This window comes from Notolabrus celidotus, chromosome 11 (genome assembly GCF_009762535.1).
Source record: "Notolabrus celidotus isolate fNotCel1 chromosome 11, fNotCel1.pri, whole genome shotgun sequence".
Lineage (NCBI taxonomy): Eukaryota > Metazoa > Chordata > Actinopteri > Labriformes > Labridae > Notolabrus > Notolabrus celidotus.
In genome coordinates, this window is record NC_048282.1 from 18,550,888 (window position 1) to 18,571,757 (window position 20,870).

The 20,870-nt window shown below is 42.8% G+C and overlaps 2 protein-coding genes across 2 annotated transcripts in view; both read left to right on the forward strand.

The window, feature by feature from the left end:
* huwe1 (HECT, UBA and WWE domain containing E3 ubiquitin protein ligase 1) overlaps window positions 1–11,577 on the forward strand; it is a 36,150-nt gene extending 24,573 nt beyond the window's left edge. The window contains 23 exon segments of the mRNA XM_034695619.1: window positions 534–905; window positions 1,113–1,323; window positions 1,537–1,661; window positions 1,763–1,983; window positions 2,078–2,469; window positions 2,679–3,342; window positions 3,458–4,175; window positions 4,293–4,384; window positions 4,829–4,985; window positions 5,094–5,226; window positions 5,413–5,627; window positions 5,725–5,969; window positions 6,656–6,758; window positions 7,564–7,713; window positions 7,803–8,048; window positions 8,131–8,248; window positions 8,341–8,481; window positions 8,566–8,853; window positions 9,042–9,147; window positions 9,432–9,549; window positions 10,011–10,192; window positions 10,444–10,634; window positions 10,721–11,577. Of these exon segments, the coding sequence (XP_034551510.1) occupies window positions 534–905; window positions 1,113–1,323; window positions 1,537–1,661; window positions 1,763–1,983; window positions 2,078–2,469; window positions 2,679–3,342; window positions 3,458–4,175; window positions 4,293–4,384; window positions 4,829–4,985; window positions 5,094–5,226; window positions 5,413–5,627; window positions 5,725–5,969; window positions 6,656–6,758; window positions 7,564–7,713; window positions 7,803–8,048; window positions 8,131–8,248; window positions 8,341–8,481; window positions 8,566–8,853; window positions 9,042–9,147; window positions 9,432–9,549; window positions 10,011–10,192; window positions 10,444–10,634; window positions 10,721–10,823 (5,291 nt within the window). The 3' untranslated portion in view covers window positions 10,824–11,577.
* A 219-nt stretch (window positions 11,578–11,796) lies between these two features.
* Window positions 11,797–20,870, forward strand: part of l1cama (L1 cell adhesion molecule, paralog a) — a 52,971-nt gene continuing 43,897 nt past the window's right edge. Inside the window, exons 1-2 of the mRNA XM_034696645.1 lie at window positions 11,797–12,138; window positions 12,317–12,481. The gene's annotated coding sequence lies outside the window, so the exon portion shown is untranslated. The remainder of the gene's footprint in view (window positions 12,139–12,316; window positions 12,482–20,870) is intronic.

The window sequence follows — 20,870 nt, forward strand, 5'->3', positions numbered from 1 at the left end:
CGCTATACCCGCTCAGCATCTTCACCTGCAAAGAAGATCCCATCTTTCCTTGGACACAGCTCAATATGTCTTAAACTCATTTGAAGTGCAGTGAGAGGACATGTGTGACTGGCATTCATTACATTTGTTCAGCAGCTGGCTGTGCTGTGGTGAGGTAGTAAGTTGTGTTGTTGTTGGGGATCAGGATTGTTCACCCCGTTGAGGAGATAACTATACAACTTACTGCCTTCCTCAGCAGAGACCCACAGCATCTGTGGAAACAAAATCTATTATTGATAATCTTTTTTTTTTAGTAACATATGTGTGCTTGCTTTGAAATCTCGTACTCTAAATGTTTGTCATGTATATCCTGATTTTAAGAAAATGTATTAGGTCTGGCTTCCATTTGTGTAGGAAAGATGTTTTCTGTTGTGAAATATTCTAAGGTGATATTTAAAAGCTGGTGATCATGATCAAACATTTTTGTCTCTAATGAAGAGTGTGTAAAACTCCCAGTCCTGTCTTAACACATGTTTTATGTCTGGATTTTTCAGAGGGCGAGCAGGCTCAGGGTGGCACTGTTCCATGTCTGGATCCACCCAGGGTCTCTGAGGGCTTCCTCACTGCTCCCCCATCTGGAGAGGTCACTCCTACCACACCCGCTCCTCACGAACAGGCGCTGGTCTCCCTGGAGACTGCGATCAGTCAGCAGGTGCACCAGCCAATTGCCGACCTGCTGCTGGCTGAGTCTCATGCCAGTTCACTGGCTGCTTTAGCAGGGGCAGGCCTTCCACCCTTGTCGACTGGCGACAGGCCAAACAGTGAAGCAGAGGCATCTCAGATGGAAATGTCCCCGGCACCCACAATCGGTGAGAGAGTCGGAGGAGGTGGTGGAGGAGGAGGAGCGTTGGATGAAGGCAGGGAAGGTAGACTAACTTTGAAAATTCTCCTTATACAGATTGGCAGTCAGTAAGGACACACATCTGTAAATGATGTTAGCTTTGCTTGTAGCGTGAATCTGGCTGAAAGAAATCTGTCAATTAAGGGTTATCAGCAAAAAGGAAACTTTGCTACCCTAAATTTGTTAACATCATTCCCTCTCTTAACGTCGTCGTTCTTGTTTTTTTTCTTAGCTTCACTTAGTCCAGACATTGTGGAGACGTCAGAGCCTGCAGTGGTGGGTGTGTCACAACTCGAAGGCTCCCCTATGGATACCAGCAGCCCTGCCTCTGCCACTCAGGAAGAATCTGCTCCCAACCCTGCTCAGACCGCCCAGCTGTCTCAGGAGCTGTCCGGCAGTGGGGAGAGTGGACTGACTGACAGGCAGACAGATGCAGAGACTGGGTCAGTAAGACTAATGATCATGTAGCCTGTATGTAAAGAGTGATTGTGCCATGGATGTTTATTTATTTACCTTGAAGGCAGAGTTGAAAGCAGACATTTCTATCTTCCTTCTCTGTGTTTCAGCAAGCATTCAGTTTTCAACATTTGTTCACCCGCTTTGTTCAGGTCATTTTTTGATGCAATATTTTTATTGTTTGTTTGTTATGCTTACAGCTCCACCTCTGTCTCATCACCTGGGGAAACGATGCCCAGGAGTGATAGTGCTGATAGCCAGTCTCAGGCCATCCAGGAAGAGCCACTCCCATCCACCAGTAACGATGACGAGGACCCACTTGCAGGTAAAAAAAAAAAAAACCCACTCCACTACCTTAACCGGTTTTTAATATATTTCATTTCTGGTTAAACATACCTTGTAATGAATATTTTTTTGTCTCTGCAGGCATCAGTCTGCCGGAGGGTGTGGACCCCTCTTTCCTGGCAGCTCTCCCAGAGGACATCCGTAGAGAGGTGCTGCAGAACCAGCTTGGCATCAGGCCACCTTCCCGTCCCCCTGTTGCCACCACCCTGCCTTCCACTGCTGCACCTGTTCTAGGAGGACCAGGGGTTACAGAGGTCAGCCCAGAGTTTCTGGCTGCTTTGCCACCTGCCATCCAGGAAGAGGTGAGAGACACTGAAGTTATAAATGATTACCCCACACAGAATGACTTTCAGGCGAATCAGTTGTGTTAACACAGCATGCCATTTGTTGTTTTAGGTTCTTGCCCAGCAACGGGCAGAGCAGCAGCGCAGGGAGCTAGCCCAACAGCCCTCACAGGGAGACACCCCTCTGGATCCTGTCACCTTCATCCAAACGCTGCCCTCAGAGCTCCGGCGTAGTGTCTTGGAGGACATGGAGGACAGCGTGTTGGCTGTCATGCCCCCTGACATTGCTGCAGAAGCAGCCGCATTGCGTAGAGAGCAAGAGGCACGCCAGAGGCAGCTGATGCATGAGAGGTTGTTTGGTCACAGCTCTTCATCAGCCCTATCGGCCATCCTCCGCTCACCAGCATTCACCAGTCGGTTAGGGAGCAATCGTGGCGTCCAATACACTCGTCTGGCTGTGCAGCGAGGAGGCACTTTCCAGATGGGTGGAGGAACAAACCACAGGTAAGAAGAGGCTGTGGAGTATTTTCAATGTTGTTAGTTTAAAACTCTTTTTCCCTTATTAGTTCAATGACTAGGAAATTGAATATGATTTGTCTCAAGATCTTAATGAATGATTGACCTTTATGTTGTTCCTAGGTGATCCTGATGAGTTCATACCTCACTTTTGACTGAAGAAATACTGAATTGATGTTGTCCTTTTGTTTCCTCAGACCATCCAGTTCCAATGTGGACTCCTTGTTGAGACTGCGTGGTCGATTGCTGCTGGACCATGAAGCTTTGTCCTGCCTGTTAGTTCTGTTGTTTGTGGATGAGCCGAAGCTCAACACCAGCCGTCTGCACCGTGTGCTCAGGAACCTCTGCTACCACTCACAGACACGTGGGTGGGTCATTCGCAGCCTGTTATCCATCCTCCAGCGCAGCAGTGAGAGTGAGGTGTGTGTGGAGAGCTCACGTTTGGAAGATTCTCGAGGCAAACGGAGCAATCAGGGAGGCTGTGGAGGAAAAGGCTCAACTACCTCCTCCCTATCCTCTTCATCCTCCTCTTCTTCCTCATCCTCATCTTCATCCTTAGAGCTACTGAACAGGGTAGAGTCTCGCAGCTCCAGCCAGCTTTCCTGGCTCTCTGTATCTATGGACGCAGCTTTGGGTTGCAGGACGAACATTTTCCAGATTCAGCGAGTATCAGGCAGGAAGCATGCTGACCGGCACTCAGCTGGGGGCTCTACAGGATCTGGAACACTGGGAGGAGGAGTATCAGGCACTGCTACTGGTGTCACATGTGCTGGAGGTGGAGGTTCTACTGTCCACATCCACCCACAGGCTGCACCTGTGGTCTGCAGACATGTGTTGGACACTCTTATTCAGCTAGCTAAGGTGGGAATCAAGTAACTTTAAATGTGTCTGTTGGAAAATGAGTAATGTTCTTTGCTGTTAAAATTGAAAACAAAGTCTTTTGGGTTATAACAATTGAAGTCTTTTTTTTCTACAGGTGTTCCCCAGCCACTTCACCCAGCAGCGCTGTAAAGATCTGTCAGCATCTTCTTCTGATCTGGACTCTCGTCTTTGTTCAGTAACCTCTGGGGGAGGTGGTGGAGGTGGTGGCTCAAGGTCAGGGTCGCAATCTAACAACCCCAGCTCCAATGCCCCCAACACCCAGAACTCATTGGGTTCCTCTGCGGCTGCCCTCCAGTCTCTGGGAATCTCCACTGATTTTTGGGACCTTTTGGTCAAGCTGGACAACATGAATGTCAGCCGCAAGGGCAAAGCCTCCATGAAGACAGTGCCTCTTGGGGGCAGTGCAGAGGCTGAGGGGGCTCAGTTTAGTTTGGAGTCCTCCCCTCTAGGTCAGCTGATGAACATGCTGTCTCACCCAGTAATCAGACGGAGCTCCTTGCTCACTGAAAAGCTGCTGCGCCTGCTTTCCCTCATATCCATCGCCCTACCTGACAACAAGGCCACCGAGGTGCCTGCTGGACACCCCACCCCACAGGCTGCCAACCCCAGTGTGGCAACCAGCTCAGGAGCCATGGCCCAAATCACATCACAGGGCTTGGTTTCGGCAGGGTCTACCCAGCCCACTGTGGCAGGCTCAGGGGTCTCTGTGGGAACGGTATCCCAAGGTACATCCTCAGGGACAACAGTAACAGCTTCTCAGACGTCCTCTACAACAATCTGTATACCCACATCCACTGGAATAACCTCTTCAGGTAGGGTTTGTTGATTCCAAATGACCATGTCCTCAGTGTATTTAATCTTTAGAGTTGACTTCTATCAGACTAAAATAACTATAAACTCTGATTCATTCCTATCTTTTGAAAAAACAGGGAAACAGAGAGCCACTGGAAGCAGTACAGAAAGTGACAACAAACTGGCCTCATCTGGGCTCACAGAAAAACAGCTCCAGCTCTCTGTTGAGGTAAGGGCAAAATATTCATAAGGTGATTCATCCTGTCATCATCTTTAAAACTTTTCAAGTCAAAGAGAGACGAGTGTAGAACCCACTAAAAACAACAACTTAAGAACAAAATGTACAAACTTCAGTGCCAAAGAAACCAAATTGAATTCTAGATGACTTTTAAAATTTGCATTAATGGCTTTCCTGAGGCTTTTCGGAAGCTCTTCAGGGTTTAAGAGCAACAGCAGCATTAAACTTGGAAGAGCCACAAGTCTAACAACCTGAGAGACTTCATAAAGTCTGACTGAGACTAGTAGGCATCTGTCTTTAGGTAGTTTGTCTTTTATATACACCTGTATACAGATTTGAACTCACAAATTATTAAATTTTTCCAGACTCATTTGAAATATATAAAATTATCTATTTTCTCTGTCCTCTAAAGTCTCTTTTCTTCCTTCTGATAAGGTGTTGACGTCTCACTCATGCTCAGAGGAGGGTCTGGAGGATGCAGCTAATATTCTGCTGCAGTTATCCAGAGGAGATGGTTCCACCAGAGACACTGTGCTCAGACTGCTGCTCAGTGGGGCCAGACACCTCGGATACACTCTGTGTAAACAGATCGGTCAGTGCTTGTCTGATGCACAGAAACTTGTTCTCATGTTTCCATTTAAGCCAACACAGTTTTCTCTTCAAGCATACTTTCCAACATTTCCTTTCTTTTATTACACAGGCACGTTATTAGCTGAACTAAGAGAATACAACTTGGAGCAGCAGAGACGGGCACATGCTGATTCACATTCCCCAGATGCTCCTCCTGAGGATTCCTCCATCTCAGCCAGACTGAAGGGCAAGATGACCAGCAGGTTAGCCAGCGATAGCTCTGAGCTTTTCAGTGATGTTGTTTTCAACACCTGATTCAGATTAGGAAGGACTTACTGTGTTGAAGTCCTACCACCCTTATAAGATAACATTATGTAGTTATGTTATCCGTTCTTGCACAAAGTTGTTTTTCTTTACTGCAATGTCCTTTACCTGGTATGCGTTTGTTGGTTGGGGCACAGGTTTGATGGGGCGGAGAGTGTGGTCATTGTGGCTGCACAGAAGCGTACTCTCGGAGGACGAGAACTCCAGCTCCCCTGCATGAGCTCACTGACCTCCAAGACATCAACACAGAAGTTTTTCCTGCGAGTGCTGCAAGTCATTATCCAGCTCCGTGAGGACACGCGTCGCGCCAACAAGAAAGCCAAACAGACAGGGCGGTTAGGTAAGGGAGTGTTGTTTACTCAGTATTGTTGATGCATGCAAGATCTTGATGTTGAATACAATTATTAAAAAACCCTCTCATCAATCTCCGTGATCAGGTTCCACCAGTTTGGGCTCAGCCAGCAGTATCCAGGCTGCCGTGCGTCAGCTGGAGGCTGAGGCTGACGCCATCATCCAGATGGTGAGAGAGGGTCAGAGGGCTCGCAGGCTCCAACAGGCCCCCCCACCAACCGCCTCTTCTGCTACTGCTGCCGCCGCCGCTGCTGCTGCCGGATCCTCGGTGGCTGCCCCCCATGCCCCCACTGGTGCTGCTCCCCCTGCTGGCACGGCTGCTGCTGCCACGGTTAGCATGGGCTGCAATGACAGCAGGCATACACACTGCACATTTATAAAAACACAATGATTGAAAAAGTGCTGTAGCAGTCATCAAGTTGTACTCTATTAATGAAAATTAGTTTCTTACATTTTTTATGTCTTCCCTGGATTTGCCTGTGCATTTAGCAACAATGATCATCTTGCACACTAGTTGCATTGTGTGTCTGTTTTATTCTAAAACAAAATAACCACAGTCAATCTTTTTTTGGTACAGTATCTGTAAACACTGCTTTACAGTGTAATCACCATATAGTTTGCTGCTTCAATTTGTGTATGCAAAGTGACAGCTGCTGACGAGCTGAAGATTAACAGCCAAGCTGAGACAGATGTGTTAGTCATCCACTGCATTGTTCATCAGTGTTTGCATTTACAGTTATTGAAATGTGAATGTGCTGCCTGCTCCAAACTGTTGTGATCTGTTTTATCAATGTTGTTGTTTGCTGGTTGACATGGCTTCATGCTTTCGGCCCTCCCTCCCTCTCCTCAATTCCCATTCCACTCCTCTCTCATTGTGGATCGGGGAATGTCATTATGCATGGCAATATCAGTCCAGATGTTCACTATACCCTGAAAAATGTAAATAGTTATTTCTACCTAGTTGTTTCCTAAGTGCTGATCATCTCTCTCTGGTCCTTCCTGGTTTGTTTCTTGTAGTCTGAAGTTCAGTCAATGTCAGAAGCACAGGCAGCCAACAGGGATGACTCTCCAATGGATGTGGACCAGCCATCTCCTCTGGATCAGGACCCTGCTTCTCTGGGTATGGCCCACCTTTAAACTACTATCAACGCTTCCAAATGCACGTGGAGTCATGTTGCTTTTCCTGTTGCTGTTTGGTCATAAATGTGATGTCAGCTTTTCTGAGAGAGAGTTTTGAAGAAACAGAAGTCAAGAAGAACCACACAATTATGTATCAATGACTGAAGTGTTGCTTGTATTGTGAGTTTTGAGTTTAAAAGGGTTGTTTTCTCTGGTAAGTTTAATAAGTTGACATGTTTCAATATGATAGTCCAGTGTACATTTTAATACAACGCATATATATATATTTCTTATTCCTTTTTAAAAAAGGTTAAGAATCCCATGACTGGTTAGGCAAAGTTTTGTACAGACTTCTCTACTCTGCATTGGTCTCTGCAACAGTCTGCACCGTCCCCCTTTAGACAACTTTCAGGCAGCCAATCACCACAGCTGAAATATCTTAGCATCCCTGCTCACTCAGATCAGTGCATGGATAATGAGGTTAGAAACTGAGGCTGAATTTAAATTAGTGATGTTATTTGCAACTAAATTAACAACACCTGAAGTGACTGTTGCTTTTCAGAACGGATAGCTGCTATGATGCATAAGTGCGATCCTCCTTTTGTCAAGTTCCTGTCAAAAACGTCCATCAATACTAATTCCACAACAAGCCCTCTCTCTCTCAACTTCTCCATTCCAGTGCATTTTGCCCAGCCACTATACATATGAATAAACAGATTACTTTTTAACAGGCTAAAACATAGTGTAAGTCTGTCATCAGGCAAAATTGATGTTAATGTAAAAAAAAATGTAATTGTCTTTTTTAGATGAAGATGGAAACGGCCAGTCAGAAAGCGAGGAGAGACTTCCTGACCTCCCACTACTCAGTGAGCAGCTGTTGTTGGATGAACTCTGGGACATGCTTGGGGAGTGCCTGAAAGAGCTGGAGGAGTCCCATGACCAGCATGCCGTACTGGGTAAGAAAATATATCTATATTTTTGTCATATTGTATTGATGTCTTCTGAAGGAGCATGGTTAAGTGATATTATTCCTTTGTTTTCCTAGTTCTCCAGCCTGCTGTGGAGGCCTTCTTCCTGGTCCATGCCACAGAGCGGGAGAGCAAACCTCCTGTGAGGGACACCAGGGAGAGCCAGCTATCTCACATCAAAGATGAGCCTCCACCACTGTCACCAGCACCCCTAACACCAGCCACACCTTCATCCCTTGACCCCTTCTTTTCCAGGGAACCATCCTCCATGCACATCTCTTCAAATCTGCCACCAGACACGCAGAAGTTCCTCCGCTTTGCTGGTGAGCTTGACGTGAGGGCAATGATGAAGCTTTGGTCCCATGAGTGATTCAGTGTCCAACAGTTTGTTTTCTTCCTTTGTAGAAACTCACCGCACAGTGCTTAACCAGATCCTGCGCCAGTCCACCACTCACTTGGCTGATGGGCCATTTGCAGTCCTGGTTGACTACATACGCATCCTGGACTTTGATGTGAAGCGGAAGTAAGGAGGATGACGTTGCACTCTTTACTCAAACACACAGCTTTATGTTGTTTTTTTTACTTATATGCTCATCTCCTTGGCACTCTCTGCAGGTACTTCCGGCAGGAGTTGGAGCGACTGGATGAAGGCCTAAGGAAGGAGGATATGGCTGTGCACGTGAGGAGAGATCACGTGTTTGAGGACTCCTACAGGGAGCTGCATCGCAAGAGCCCAGAGGACATGAAGAATAGGCTGTAAGGCTCCACTGCCCTTCTATCCACATGCGTGACACCTCAATTAGGAATCACTCAACCTCACTCTGCTCCCTTCTTTTACAGGTACATTGTGTTTGAAGGGGAGGAGGGCCAGGATGCCGGTGGCCTGCTGAGAGAATGGTACATGATCATCTCCCGGGAAATGTTCAACCCCATGTACGCCTTGTTCCGCACTTCGCCAGGCGACCGAGTAACCTATACCATCAACCCCTCATCCCACTGCAACCCCAACCACCTCAGCTACTTCAAGTTTGTTGGTCGAGTGGTGGCAAAGGCCGTCTATGATAACCGGTTATTGGAGTGCTACTTCACCCGCAGTTTCTACAAGCACATCCTGGGCAAGAGTGTCAGGTATGTGAGCTACTGGTGTTTACAGCCAAGGAATGTAGTAGTTGATTTGAAACATGTTCAAACTTCATGTATCAGCCAACATGTCATGGCTTATTGCTATACTAAGCGCTGCTGTGATCAGAAAGCCTGTAGGTTGTTTTTTTCTGGGATGTGTAAATAAAACTGATCTACTTCTGTGGGCTTAACAGGTACACAGACATGGAGAGTGAGGACTACCCATTCTTCCAGGGCTTGGTGTACTTGTTGGAGAACGACGTATCCACACTGGGTTATGAGCTGACATTCAGCACAGAGGTTTGTGTCTCTTCTCTAAAAGTTTCAATTAGCTTCAAGTGGAAAATTGATTCTCATGATGTATCCTCTTTGGGACTGCTGAAATTGTTTGGAAATTGGAGCTTCAAGTGTTTGGAGCCTAAATGCTTTGTCTTCTCATAGAACAAGTACTGCAGCAGTGTCATTTGGGATCTGATCGCCTTAGAGCAGTCCTAATGGATACAGTCTCAGACTAAGTCAAATATTAAGCTGAGTTTCCTCAAGGTGGGTGTTGCTGAAAGTCTTTATGTGCACTGTGTATCTAGGTCCAGGAGTTTGGGGTGTGCGAAGTGAGAGACCTCAAGCCAAACGGAGCCAATATCCTGGTTACCGAGGAAAACAAAAAGGAGTATGTGCACTTGGTATGCCAGATGAAGATGACAGGTGAGATTATAGTTATTACACCAGATGCCTTGTTTCCTATTAGATGTAAATCTAAATTAAACCAATATTGTCTTAAAACCTAGTCATGCAGACTGTGAATAGGCTCCTCTTTGTTATTAAATCAATGTTTTTTTAAATAGTCAGGTTTTTGTATGAAAGAAATTTTTTCAGTGAGGTATAAAAAGAAACAGCAGGTGGCAGCACTATTCAATTTCAAACTGCTCAGTATGCAGCAGAGAGCTCAAAGGTGTTTTCTCTCTGGAGATTCCAGATTTATTAAACCCAGCACCATCCAGCTGCTGCTTAAATACATAATTCAGTATAGGGTTTAATTTTAGCTGCTTAATTGGAAAGAAAAAACACATAATTATCTGATAAAATACAAGTCACACACTAAATAAAGTATATTCTCACAGCCTCCTGACAGATCCTCAAGTGAATATGTTGACTTGTTTTTGAAGGTGCGATTCGCAAGCAGCTGGCAGCCTTCCTCGAGGGATTCTATGAGATCATCCCCAAGAGGTTGATCTCCATCTTCACTGAGCAGGAGCTGGAGCTGCTCATCTCCGGCCTGCCTACTATTGACATCGATGACCTCAAGGCTAATACTGAATATCACAAATACCAGTCCAGCTCCATTCAGGTATGAATAAGCACATGAACAACATTTTTATCATTGCTACATATGTGTGAGGGCAAATATGGGTGGATGAAGCCATGTGGCACAATTTCAGGTGAAATATTTATGTTGTTTGAAACAATAGTAAGCAGCTTTTATTTAATATGTGATGTTATCACACACTTTAAAGCTTAAGGTAATTTTCCACACATTAAAAAAAATACAAAATGATCCTGTAACTGACCTATTGTTTTCTGTTTTTTTTCCTTCCTCAGATCCAGTGGTTCTGGAGAGCTTTGCGTTCCTTTGACCAGGCGGACAGGGCAAAGTTCCTCCAGTTTGTCACCGGCACATCCAAGGTTCCACTCCAGGGTTTCGCTGCTTTGGAGGGCATGAATGGCATCCAGAAATTCCAGATCCACCGTGACGATCGCTCCACTGACCGTCTGCCATCTGCTCATACCTGGTAAACGAATAACAAAGTTTACAAAGTTTAAATAATACTGGAAAGAACAATATTTAACATTATTGCTTCTCTTTTTCAACCCTCAGCTTTAACCAGCTGGACCTCCCAGCTTACGAGAGCTACGAGAAGCTGAGACATATGCTGCTGTTGGCCATTCAGGAATGCTCAGAGGGATTCGGACTGGCTTAAACTATGAGACTCTTAACACACACGGACATGCATACACTTGATTTAGATTTGCCTACTCCTGACACACTCACACTGATAACCTTTGAACGCACGCACACACTATCATAGACATTACTGGATAACTTGTTGAATTGCCTAGACTTCCTGGTTTCTATTCCATATAAAACAGTTAAAACCAGCAAGTGAAATGGACTGATTGACATTGCATACAACACAGAGAGCCTCATATTGACACAATTGTGTCTCCCTTCCCAATTTAATGGCAAATGCAAGAGTGGATTCAGAGGATAAAACATGGACTAATATAAGAGATGTTTTCTTCATTTAGTTTGATTTCTCTGTACAAAAGGTTTGGGAGTTTATTATGTTTAATCTTTTTTGTTCTCTGGCTGTGTAAAAAGAAAAAAGAGAATGTTGTTTGAACAGGATGGTTATAAAACCTTTGGGGAAAAAATGTTGGTGGTTTCTTGTTGCAAATTTGTGACCTCACAAGCCTTGATGATGGGGAACATTTTACGGGGGGTATATGAACAACTTGAGAAGTTTTGGAGATATTCACAAAAATGCACTTTTCAAAGTTTTGTGGCATTTTTAAGGAAGGATGGTACAAAAAAAATGAAGAGAAAACCTGAAGGAGATTTAAAAAAAACATTAACCATAAATTCTAGAGTATTTTTGGCTATTAAATCGCTGACCCAGCCTTGAGCCTTTGAATCAGAGTGGAATAACTACATGAATAAATGCATAAAATTGCGTCCATTGTCTCTTTTAACCGTGTTATAACATCACATGCAGTCAATTCATCATCAAATATTGCATAAATACCAAAAAAAGTACATATACAGTCGTCATAGAAAATATTTTATTAGTTCTTTATCCAGCTCTACAGTTTTTCAGTTGATCCCTGTTGATTGATAAGTGAAATCAATCCTACAGTTTAAACTCATTGATCCCAAGTGATGAATCAGAACCTGTCACTCATGACAGAACCATTATGCAGAGTAACTAATGTCTTCTGACTGATGCTATCCTGGAGCACATTAGTCATGCAGCACCCAAAGCCTTTAGGTTTGAACAGGCATTTGGAAGAAGAACAAGGGAACCATCGCTGCAGTGTGATTGCCGTTTGGCATGCTGACACAGGCCTAGTGTTCCCTCTGGTCCTAAATAACTGTCTGTTCTCTTGATTATGTCACAGCCCCCAGTGTCTCCGAGTGGCAGTGTCACTTCTGATTCATAATTTTCGTCATTCATTTTGGCAGCAGGAAAAAACATGGGTTGAATTGTTTGCCAACAAAAGTATGTTCACATTAAGGTGAGGAAGTTCAATTTAAAAGTTTCATAATTTGTTATGTTTGGAAATAACTTCACCAAAAGTACCTAAAACTAGCTGTTTAGCATGGACGCTAGTAGGCTAACAACAGGTGAGGTATTCAGACTTTATTGTCACCTTAGGGAAATTCTTGTTCACAGCATCTTCTGCATTTCCATAGACAGACAATGACACTGTAAACTCAACGACCTATCAACAAAGGACTCAACACTGAAACAAACGAGGTCGTGTCATTCAGGGCCGCTATAACAGCAGGGTTCTCGGTTTTTCCAAGGCTGGCTCACCTCGGTGCCCTGTCTCTGCGCCCTGAGGGGAGAAGGATGAGGTAGGTGTTCAGTGGTGGATAAAGTACACAGCTTCATTACTTAAGTCAAAGTATAGATACTCCTGGTCAAGTATTACTCCAATACGAGTGAAGGTTGCTCTTTAAAATTATTACTTGAGTTGAAGTCCTGAAGTAATTGCTTTTCAGAATACTTAAGTATTCAAAGTACTTTTAAAAAATCTCAAAACGTTGTTTTTTTCACATAACATTAATATGAGTACATTCAGTTACATTATGTTTACTTAGAAACCATTACTTGAAATCTCTAAAAACTATACCATGGAATAAAAACAGAAACTAAGTTACTCCAAACAGAGACAACTTAGTTTGAAATGTTCATGTGGAATGAAACAAATGTCATGTAGCTCAACACTCTTTCTCAGGTTGGACAGTGATTTTTTGTATGTTTGAGCAGAGTGGAAAACAGGGAGAACATTTCAAACGATACGTATCATTCTTCATTTCAAAAACCTCTAACACGGGCTGAAGATATGACCATGGGTGCTCAGGTGGAGAATTATAGCCATCATTACCACCTCTAAATGAACTACTTGATCTGAGTGGAATTTGCTCTGTGTTTGATATACAGGTACGACTAAACCACTGAGACAAACAGAACTACACAAACACATTTTACTGTCTTAGGGATCAGATTTCAGAAAAGAAGGAAATTCATGAGCTGACTTCAAAGCAAAAGTAGTGAGTAGCTAGAGCACTGATAGAAATGTAGTGGAGTCAAAAGTACAATAATTGTCTTCTGAATGTAGTGGAGTAAAAGTCATAAGTATCCCCAAAAAATTATACTCAAGTAAAGTACAGATACTCAAAAAAAGTACTGAAGTACTGTACTCAAGTATATTTACTTTGTTACTGTCCACCACTGCAAATAAGGACCCACAAAAGGCATATAGGATGAGTTAAGGATGCCCCTATGCTTCTTTGAAATAAACTTGAATCCAGGGTTCTCAACAAACCCCTTTATAATCAGTTGAAAAGAAAACTATCCACGTCTTATGACACAGGCTTGTCTTTGAATTGAAAACCTGAAAACTTAAAGGGATGTCAACCTAATTGATCTTTCTATCCTCTACATGTAGTAAATGAATAACTTTTGTTCTGTCTCCTTCTCTATTTGGCTCTTTTATCCACCAATTATTTTACTTGTCTGCAGTTTGCACCTGCCATTCCTCCTTCCTCTCCTTTGTTTCTTTTAATCTCCCCCTCTGTATCTCTATCCATCTTCTTGTACCTGCTCCTGGCTGCTGAATTTGTTCCACTTGAGGACATGCTACATCAGTGGAAATCGAATCCCCATCACCACCACCACCACTGCTGCTGCTTGTGTTCCTCCTGTGCTGCTTCTTTGACCCTCCCCCACCCCCACAGAAAATCTGCACACAGGTTGCAGAATAGGAAGCGTCCATGTCTGATTTGGTGTGTGCTGAGGCATGATAAATGAAATTACACTGCTGTCATGCAGGGATTTCAGACCCCACAGTAAGCGCTGGTTTTTACAGTACGTTTACTGGCCAGGTTTTTGCACCCTACCCCCCACCTATGAAACGAAGATGCAATTTTCTATTGGCCATGCTTGATTTAAATATTCTGTAAGCATCTGTTGCTGCGTGGAGGATTGATTTGCAATTAAAAAGGGAAAATAATTCATTCATGCAGGGAATTTGCCTGGTTAAAGATTTCACAATACATTTCCTCACAAATTCATTAACTTTGATGCTACTCAGGAGATTTTCAGCTTTCCTGCTGCAGAAATTAAGCAGCATCTTGGCTGATATCTATCCTGTCAGATACAGATGAAGATATCAGTGGTGTTATCAGATAAGCCTTTGCAGTAAATGTACTGTGTCAGCTCCTCCACTTGGTGGGGATCATTAGACTACATACAGTGAGCAGGATGTTCCCTGTCATGCTTTCTCCATGTTAGAACATTTTGATTTCCAGCAGAGTCACACTGTGATCTTTTGCATTTCATGCTCTGGGAACAATTTTACACTGCCTGTTGCAAGAATTGAAATTATTTGTGTGAAAGGAGCCACTAATGCCTTTAGCCTGCATGTGATTTACAGTGTGACAAATTCTAAATGTGTCAGACTATAGTGTTTCAGCTTTTTTTCACACTGCAATATGAGAAATGCTTGGCTAGAGAAAGGCTTAACAGGCAGCATAAACCATGGAAACCACATTGAAAATAAAAAGTTGTAGGTGGTAAACATAGCGATGCCTCCTCATGAGAGAGGAGCCAAGGAGAAAGTCGGGTGGAGTTCATTAATAATGACTACTTTGTGTATGAGCCAGAAAGCTCTCAGCCTAATACATTTTACTGCTGCTGTCTTCAGTGTCTCTGGAATAAATCACAATATTACAGCCCCCTCTGAGCAAAATGAAAAAGGGCCTCTTTAGTGCAGAGCACAGACGGGCAAGGGGACAGAGTCAGTTCATTAGAGTAAATGGTTTAATTCTAATTAGCCAAAGAGATATTTATACTGGAGAAAACTGATGAATGTGCTTAACCCTTTATTTGCAAGATCCATCCGCTATACTTCTGCAGAACAAGGGGGAAAGTTGAGGCTTGATAAATATTCATCATTAGTTATAAATGACTTAATTTGCAGCAGTTCTGCTAGTTGAGCTCTAGCATAAAGAATGAATTGTAATATCAGGGTTTTTTCATGATATCACAAATATAAAAGATCCTTGTCAATACTTTGGACATGATTTTGTGACTTCTACATATTCTTGGTTCTTTGAATTTAATGCAATAACTCCTTTGAACTGTGTTCCAAAAATATATATAAGGAGAAGCTTGATATATCAAGGTGGACAGGAGCAGCCCTCCGTTTTGACAGCAGCCTGACATGTTAGGGAGGGTGTTATGTGCTCCTGTGAATCTGTCGGATTTGTCATCACCTCCTGATTAGGCTGCTATCTCTGCTTTGCCTGTGAGGACAGGAACCAGAGGAGGAGAATCACTGTCTGCTCACTCTCAGCAGAAGAGTTGATGGCAGATACAGTGGGAGATCATTCAGGAATGCATTGTCAATTACTGATATATTAGTGTGTGTTTTGATCAGCAGGTAGAAGGAAGAGTCAGCTGTGGATGCAGTTAGACTCAAGCGGAGGCATGTCAGGTGGTCTTTTTGTCACAAGCTTGTGCACCTATACCGCCGCGTCCAGACCCAAACCAGGAGTGACAGTCTGTCGACTGTAAAGGTCAAAGTCTTTATTACCTCTGAGCTTCCTAGCATCTGTGGTTACTATCTATTTGCAACATGCCTGCAACAGCTTCTTTAACGCCATCCCCTTCAAACTTCTCTCTCACCTCCCCTCGGTGTCACAGCAGTGGTCACCTCGTGGCATTTTAGAGGGGACGAGCCACTGCATGAAATTCAGCCCTGTCATATTACAGATCATCAGCTACTGAAGGTTATCATTTGGTGAAGCAATATTGAAGAGAGAGCTGTAATATAGCAGGAGGCAATAACCGCAGCAGCATCTGATGGCACCATCTAAAATAAGCAGCTTATTTATCTGCTGATATCATGTGGAAATGTTCACAGTGAAAAAAATCTCATCTTGGTGACATTTTTATGGCTTTATCCTTACACGGCTTTAGAACATGCTAATCCTTCAATGATGTAATTCCCTCATTGTGCACTGTAATAAGAGATAAAGGACAGTACGGGGTCATTTAAATATTTGGAGGCTTTTTAGAAGTGAAAAGCAGAAAACAAGTAAAGGTCACAGTCATTCCTTTGCTTTAAAATTATAGCACACTGTTTGTACATTTTCAAATTCCATGCAAAGCCCTTATTTGAATATCAGTGGAGAAAATTTGAGTGTGCATAAATCACAAAATACCATTTCCCCTCTGACTGACTGGCCTCATTTCGATTCTCACAACATCAACAACTCATCTTTGTTGGGGCTCTAACCTTTGGCATACTATGCTCATGTCTGAGGCTGACTCACAGCTACTGACATGCAGTTAATATGCTTAATGAGATGTGTTCTGGTAACTGAAGTGCTGGTCATATCGGTCAGCCAGGCTACTCTAAGCATGGCAGGAAACTAAATCAGAGTCATTTCCCTTCACTTAGCCAGTGATTAACGCCAGGTCAGAGACGGCTGGCTGACCTTCTGACCACCTAATGACTTTAAATGGATCAATGGATCTCCAAAAGCCGGCCACATCTCAAACCAAGAAGCCGTGCAGTCAGAGGGAGGCCCTGTGGTGCTATGAAGTTGTTTAATCCACCATGCCCCCCCACACACACACTTTGCACTCTGGTTCTATCTTCGGCGCTGTTGCCTGTCACTTCTCTATTTTTCTCTGTAAAAATGTGTGACATCTACACTCCTTTTTTCAACCTCTACCTCAAACTGTGGCTGAGAGCTATTGCTTTATCTTTCCCTGTCATTCGCTGTGTCCAAAAACACCTCAACAACACTCTCAGCATGTTCTCACTTTGCTTTACTTTCTTTAACCCTTCAGAGCAGAAGCTAGACCAGGGCAGCAACAGATCATGATTTTCAATACATTTTTCCTGTTTGCTCATTTATCCTTACAGAGCACATATTTAAATCAGAGCCTCTTCAACATCAGACACTTTGACTTGTCATTGGTCCTTAATCCTCGAGTTTAGCAACTTGTAACTTATAGATAGAAAATACCTCATACCTTTTAAAACTGGTTTTAATTCATTGTCATTAAATCAATTAATCCACTGAATGTTTATACACATGTCCAAACCATAGACTGTATAAAATATGGACGTAGTATCCGTGACGTCACCCATCTGTTCCTGAGCGCTGTTTTGAAGCCAATCGACGGCGGCAGCCATATTGGAAATGCAGAACTCAACCAGGCATAGTGTGATAGCAAAGAGGCAGAGTTTGAGCCTCTTAGCCAACAGCTATGTGTTCCCGACCGGAGTCACGTCAGTCATGTCCTTATTTGGGCAAAAAATTGTAATCTTAATATCTTCTGAACCATCGAGTTAGAAAAAAATTCACCCCCCGTACAGTGTGTGCTGAAAGAGAGATAAGCTTTGTAGAGCCAAGCCGTTTTTTGAACCAGGCTTTAAACATGTTTATTAATGCTGCAAAGATCGTCTTTTTCCCATTCATGTCTATGTGGTTTCTGCAGCCAGCCTCAAGCGGATTCTCGATTAATTGCAGTTTATAACACTTCCGCATGGGCTACATAGTTTGAGACCAGAGGTTGCCGCTTGGTCCAAACCAGCCCTCACATCAAAGTGGCTATAACTTGCTAACCTGTTGAGTATATTTAACTGGTGCAGAAGACATTCATTCAGGTGCTAACCTGTTTCTGTAGAAGGGGGGCAGAAGCCTTACAAGCAAAACCAGCCTTACATACAATGTTAGACCGCTTTTTTAACGTCAGCTTCTTTCTGCTTTGAGCAGTTGTGTAGTTGTGTAGTAGAAAGAAAATGATTCAAACCGCAAATAAACTTTTGTTAATGGGGTATTTTTAATTAAGAATACACCAAAAACATCCGTTTGTCCTTGCCCCATGTCTTAGACACATGTTCTCCTCACATGGAAGTCTACCTCACCACCCTGCTTCTTGCATTGGCTCAAAGACATGCTGTATGTTTTACAAATGGAAAAATTGCGTCTGCATAAACCCAACACACAGAGTAAACTTGAGAGAGTTTGGGGACCTTTTTTGGCACAATGTAACATTAACCCATCATCATAGGAGGGATTTGGGGAGCCTAAATTTAAACCTCTGTACACCAAGTATTCATGTCACCTTCCCTCATTCCTGAGTTCTTACTTTGGTGATAACAATTTTGAAACACTATTTATGTATCTCTATGAACTGGCAGCAATGTTTTTGATATTTGGTGGTTTATGTTGTTTGTTTGTTTATCTTTCTCTCTGCTAATAGTTATATGTACCGTTTGTTTGTTTAATTAAGTATGTTTCAATTAGTATTGTATGATGCTCTGTTTTCAACATATTTGACTTTGTAAAATTGAAAAACTATAAATAAATATAAAAAAATGTAATTAAAAAAGATCAAATATTATTACTGAAGAAAAAAAAGGAGCCTGATTTTAACCCTTTATGACCTTTAAAAATGTTAAACCTTCAATATTGTAAATAATTAAATAAAGCAAGTTAGTTTTGAACCAGGTCCAAAAATCTCAAGTCTGATAAAGGAGGTTGTGACAGGCCACAGTTATGATGAGATTATTAAAAATGATACCTTACATTGAATATTAGCTTGTCATAGCTAACATGGCAGCAGCCTCAGGTTGGATTTTTGATGACATGTTTTGATGGAATATATAAAAAAGGAGTGAACCAAAATGTCATCTTTCTTGATCAATTTTTTCTAAGATGATATAAATTATGGTAACGGTCCGATAAGATTATAAGTGTGTGCTTCTGATGACAGTGTCTGTGCCATACTGCCTGTTAACATCTCTCTGTTACTGTTCTCTCTGCATGATACTTTCTGCCTCTTAGCATCAGCTGTTCTTTGTGTTTTGTTAGTTTTGTTTGTTTGATTGTTTAACTGTTCTTCTCTCTCTCCATCAGGTCAAACAGAGTCAGCTCTATCTCTGACTGTATTTATATCTGCTGGGAGACGGCCAATTTGATGCCTGTTAACTCCTGTGTTCATGTTGTTTTTGTGTTTCCTGCTCTTGTATTGCAAAAAAACAACACTGCAGAAAACAACATTTTTAAAAAGTAATAATCTGGAAGACACAGAGGGTTGTCTCTAGAGCACCACTGTTCACAGGCTTATCCTGTCTCCATCTTTTTGCTCTGTCACTAAATGAAAAGAGCTAAAATATGGAAGAAAGCACTGACTTTGGCAGGAAGAGGTCACCAAGTTCCACATTAAAAGCAGGACATTTCTCCTGTACTTTTCTCTGGGACTGTTTCTGCCTCGGAGCCCTTGTTTTTGCCAAACAGTATTGGCCAGCACTTAAAAACTGATCACTGATTTCTCATAAACTAGAACATTAGTTCTGTTATCCTCTGCCATCTGTGTCCACTCTGCTTCCTTATGCATTGTCCATCTGCTCAAGGTTCTCATTTCGTTCTTTAGTATTAAAATACACACAGGACAGAAAGTTCTTAATTTGTCTCATGTGCATTTTCTAATTAAACATTTCTATCATTGTCTGTTTTTCTTACAGTTCCCCTTGGGAGCTCACCAGTTTTCATCCCTTGTTGCAAAGATGGCAGGCTGTAACTCAGCTCTTTTTCCTTTAAACCTTATTCTGTTGTTTTCCTGCTTTTCAACGACCGGAGCTTGTTTTTTAAATGGCCCTCTTGGCCTTTAAGGACATGACGACATCAATTTTCTTTGGTTTTCTGACACCTGTCTGTTTTTATTTGTGAACGCTAACTTTCTTTTAGTCACAGTATCCTCTTACCCCTTTCTGCTTCAATCTGGTTCACTTTCCTTCTCAATACTTCTCCCCCCCCTCTCTCTCTCTCTCGAAACCTCCACACCCTTACTGCAGCCATTTACTATATTGCCTCCATCCATTTGCTTTTTAGGCTGATGGAATTGTCTCTCACTCTCTCTCTTTCTCCCCTTTCGTATTTTGCTGACGGCATCTGTTTTTCCTGCAACTCCAGACTTTAAGTTGTTCATTCATGGCTGTCCCTTCCCCCTGTCTCTCCCTCTCTGGCTCTCGCTCCAAGCTCCCATCTCGCTCCTCATATATCATTCCATCTCTCCCGCCAGTCTGCCAGCTGACTCACCTACACTCAAGTCGGGTGGAAGGAAAATTAGAAGATAGCTTTTGCAAGGGCAAGTAGGAAGTTCCTCACAGATGAATGGATTTGAGTGAAGGGCCCGGCCAGGAGACACTGTAGAAGGCACTGGCAGCTAATGTCTCCTCATATATAAGTTTATACTATGGAGTTCCTGGAGGAGAATTTACCTTCTCTTTTTACACAAAACACTTGCAACAAAGAGGGTCAGACCGGAGAGACTGTCTTTTACACTTTATTGATCAGTCTGAGTGAGACTTCCTGCAAGCTTGAAGCAAATTTTCCTCCATATTCTTCCTCCAGGCAAATAGCTTGATGGGTTAGATATTACAGTGTAGTTTTTTATTCCCAAAGCTTTATCTGAGCACTCAAGAATCAGATGAAAGATCCTCATTCTCCCAGTTTTGTGACGGCAGAATAACTAAATTAGTTGTGTTATTTATTGTGTCATTTGATGCAAGTTCTCAGCCCACACGAACAATAAGTCTTACAAACATACTGTTACAATGCTGAAACACATACTGTCACTTACAGATGTAACTTGGTCCGTGTACCTTCCGTTCATTCTATTTCAAATTCTGAAACGCAAATCGGAAAACAAAAGAAC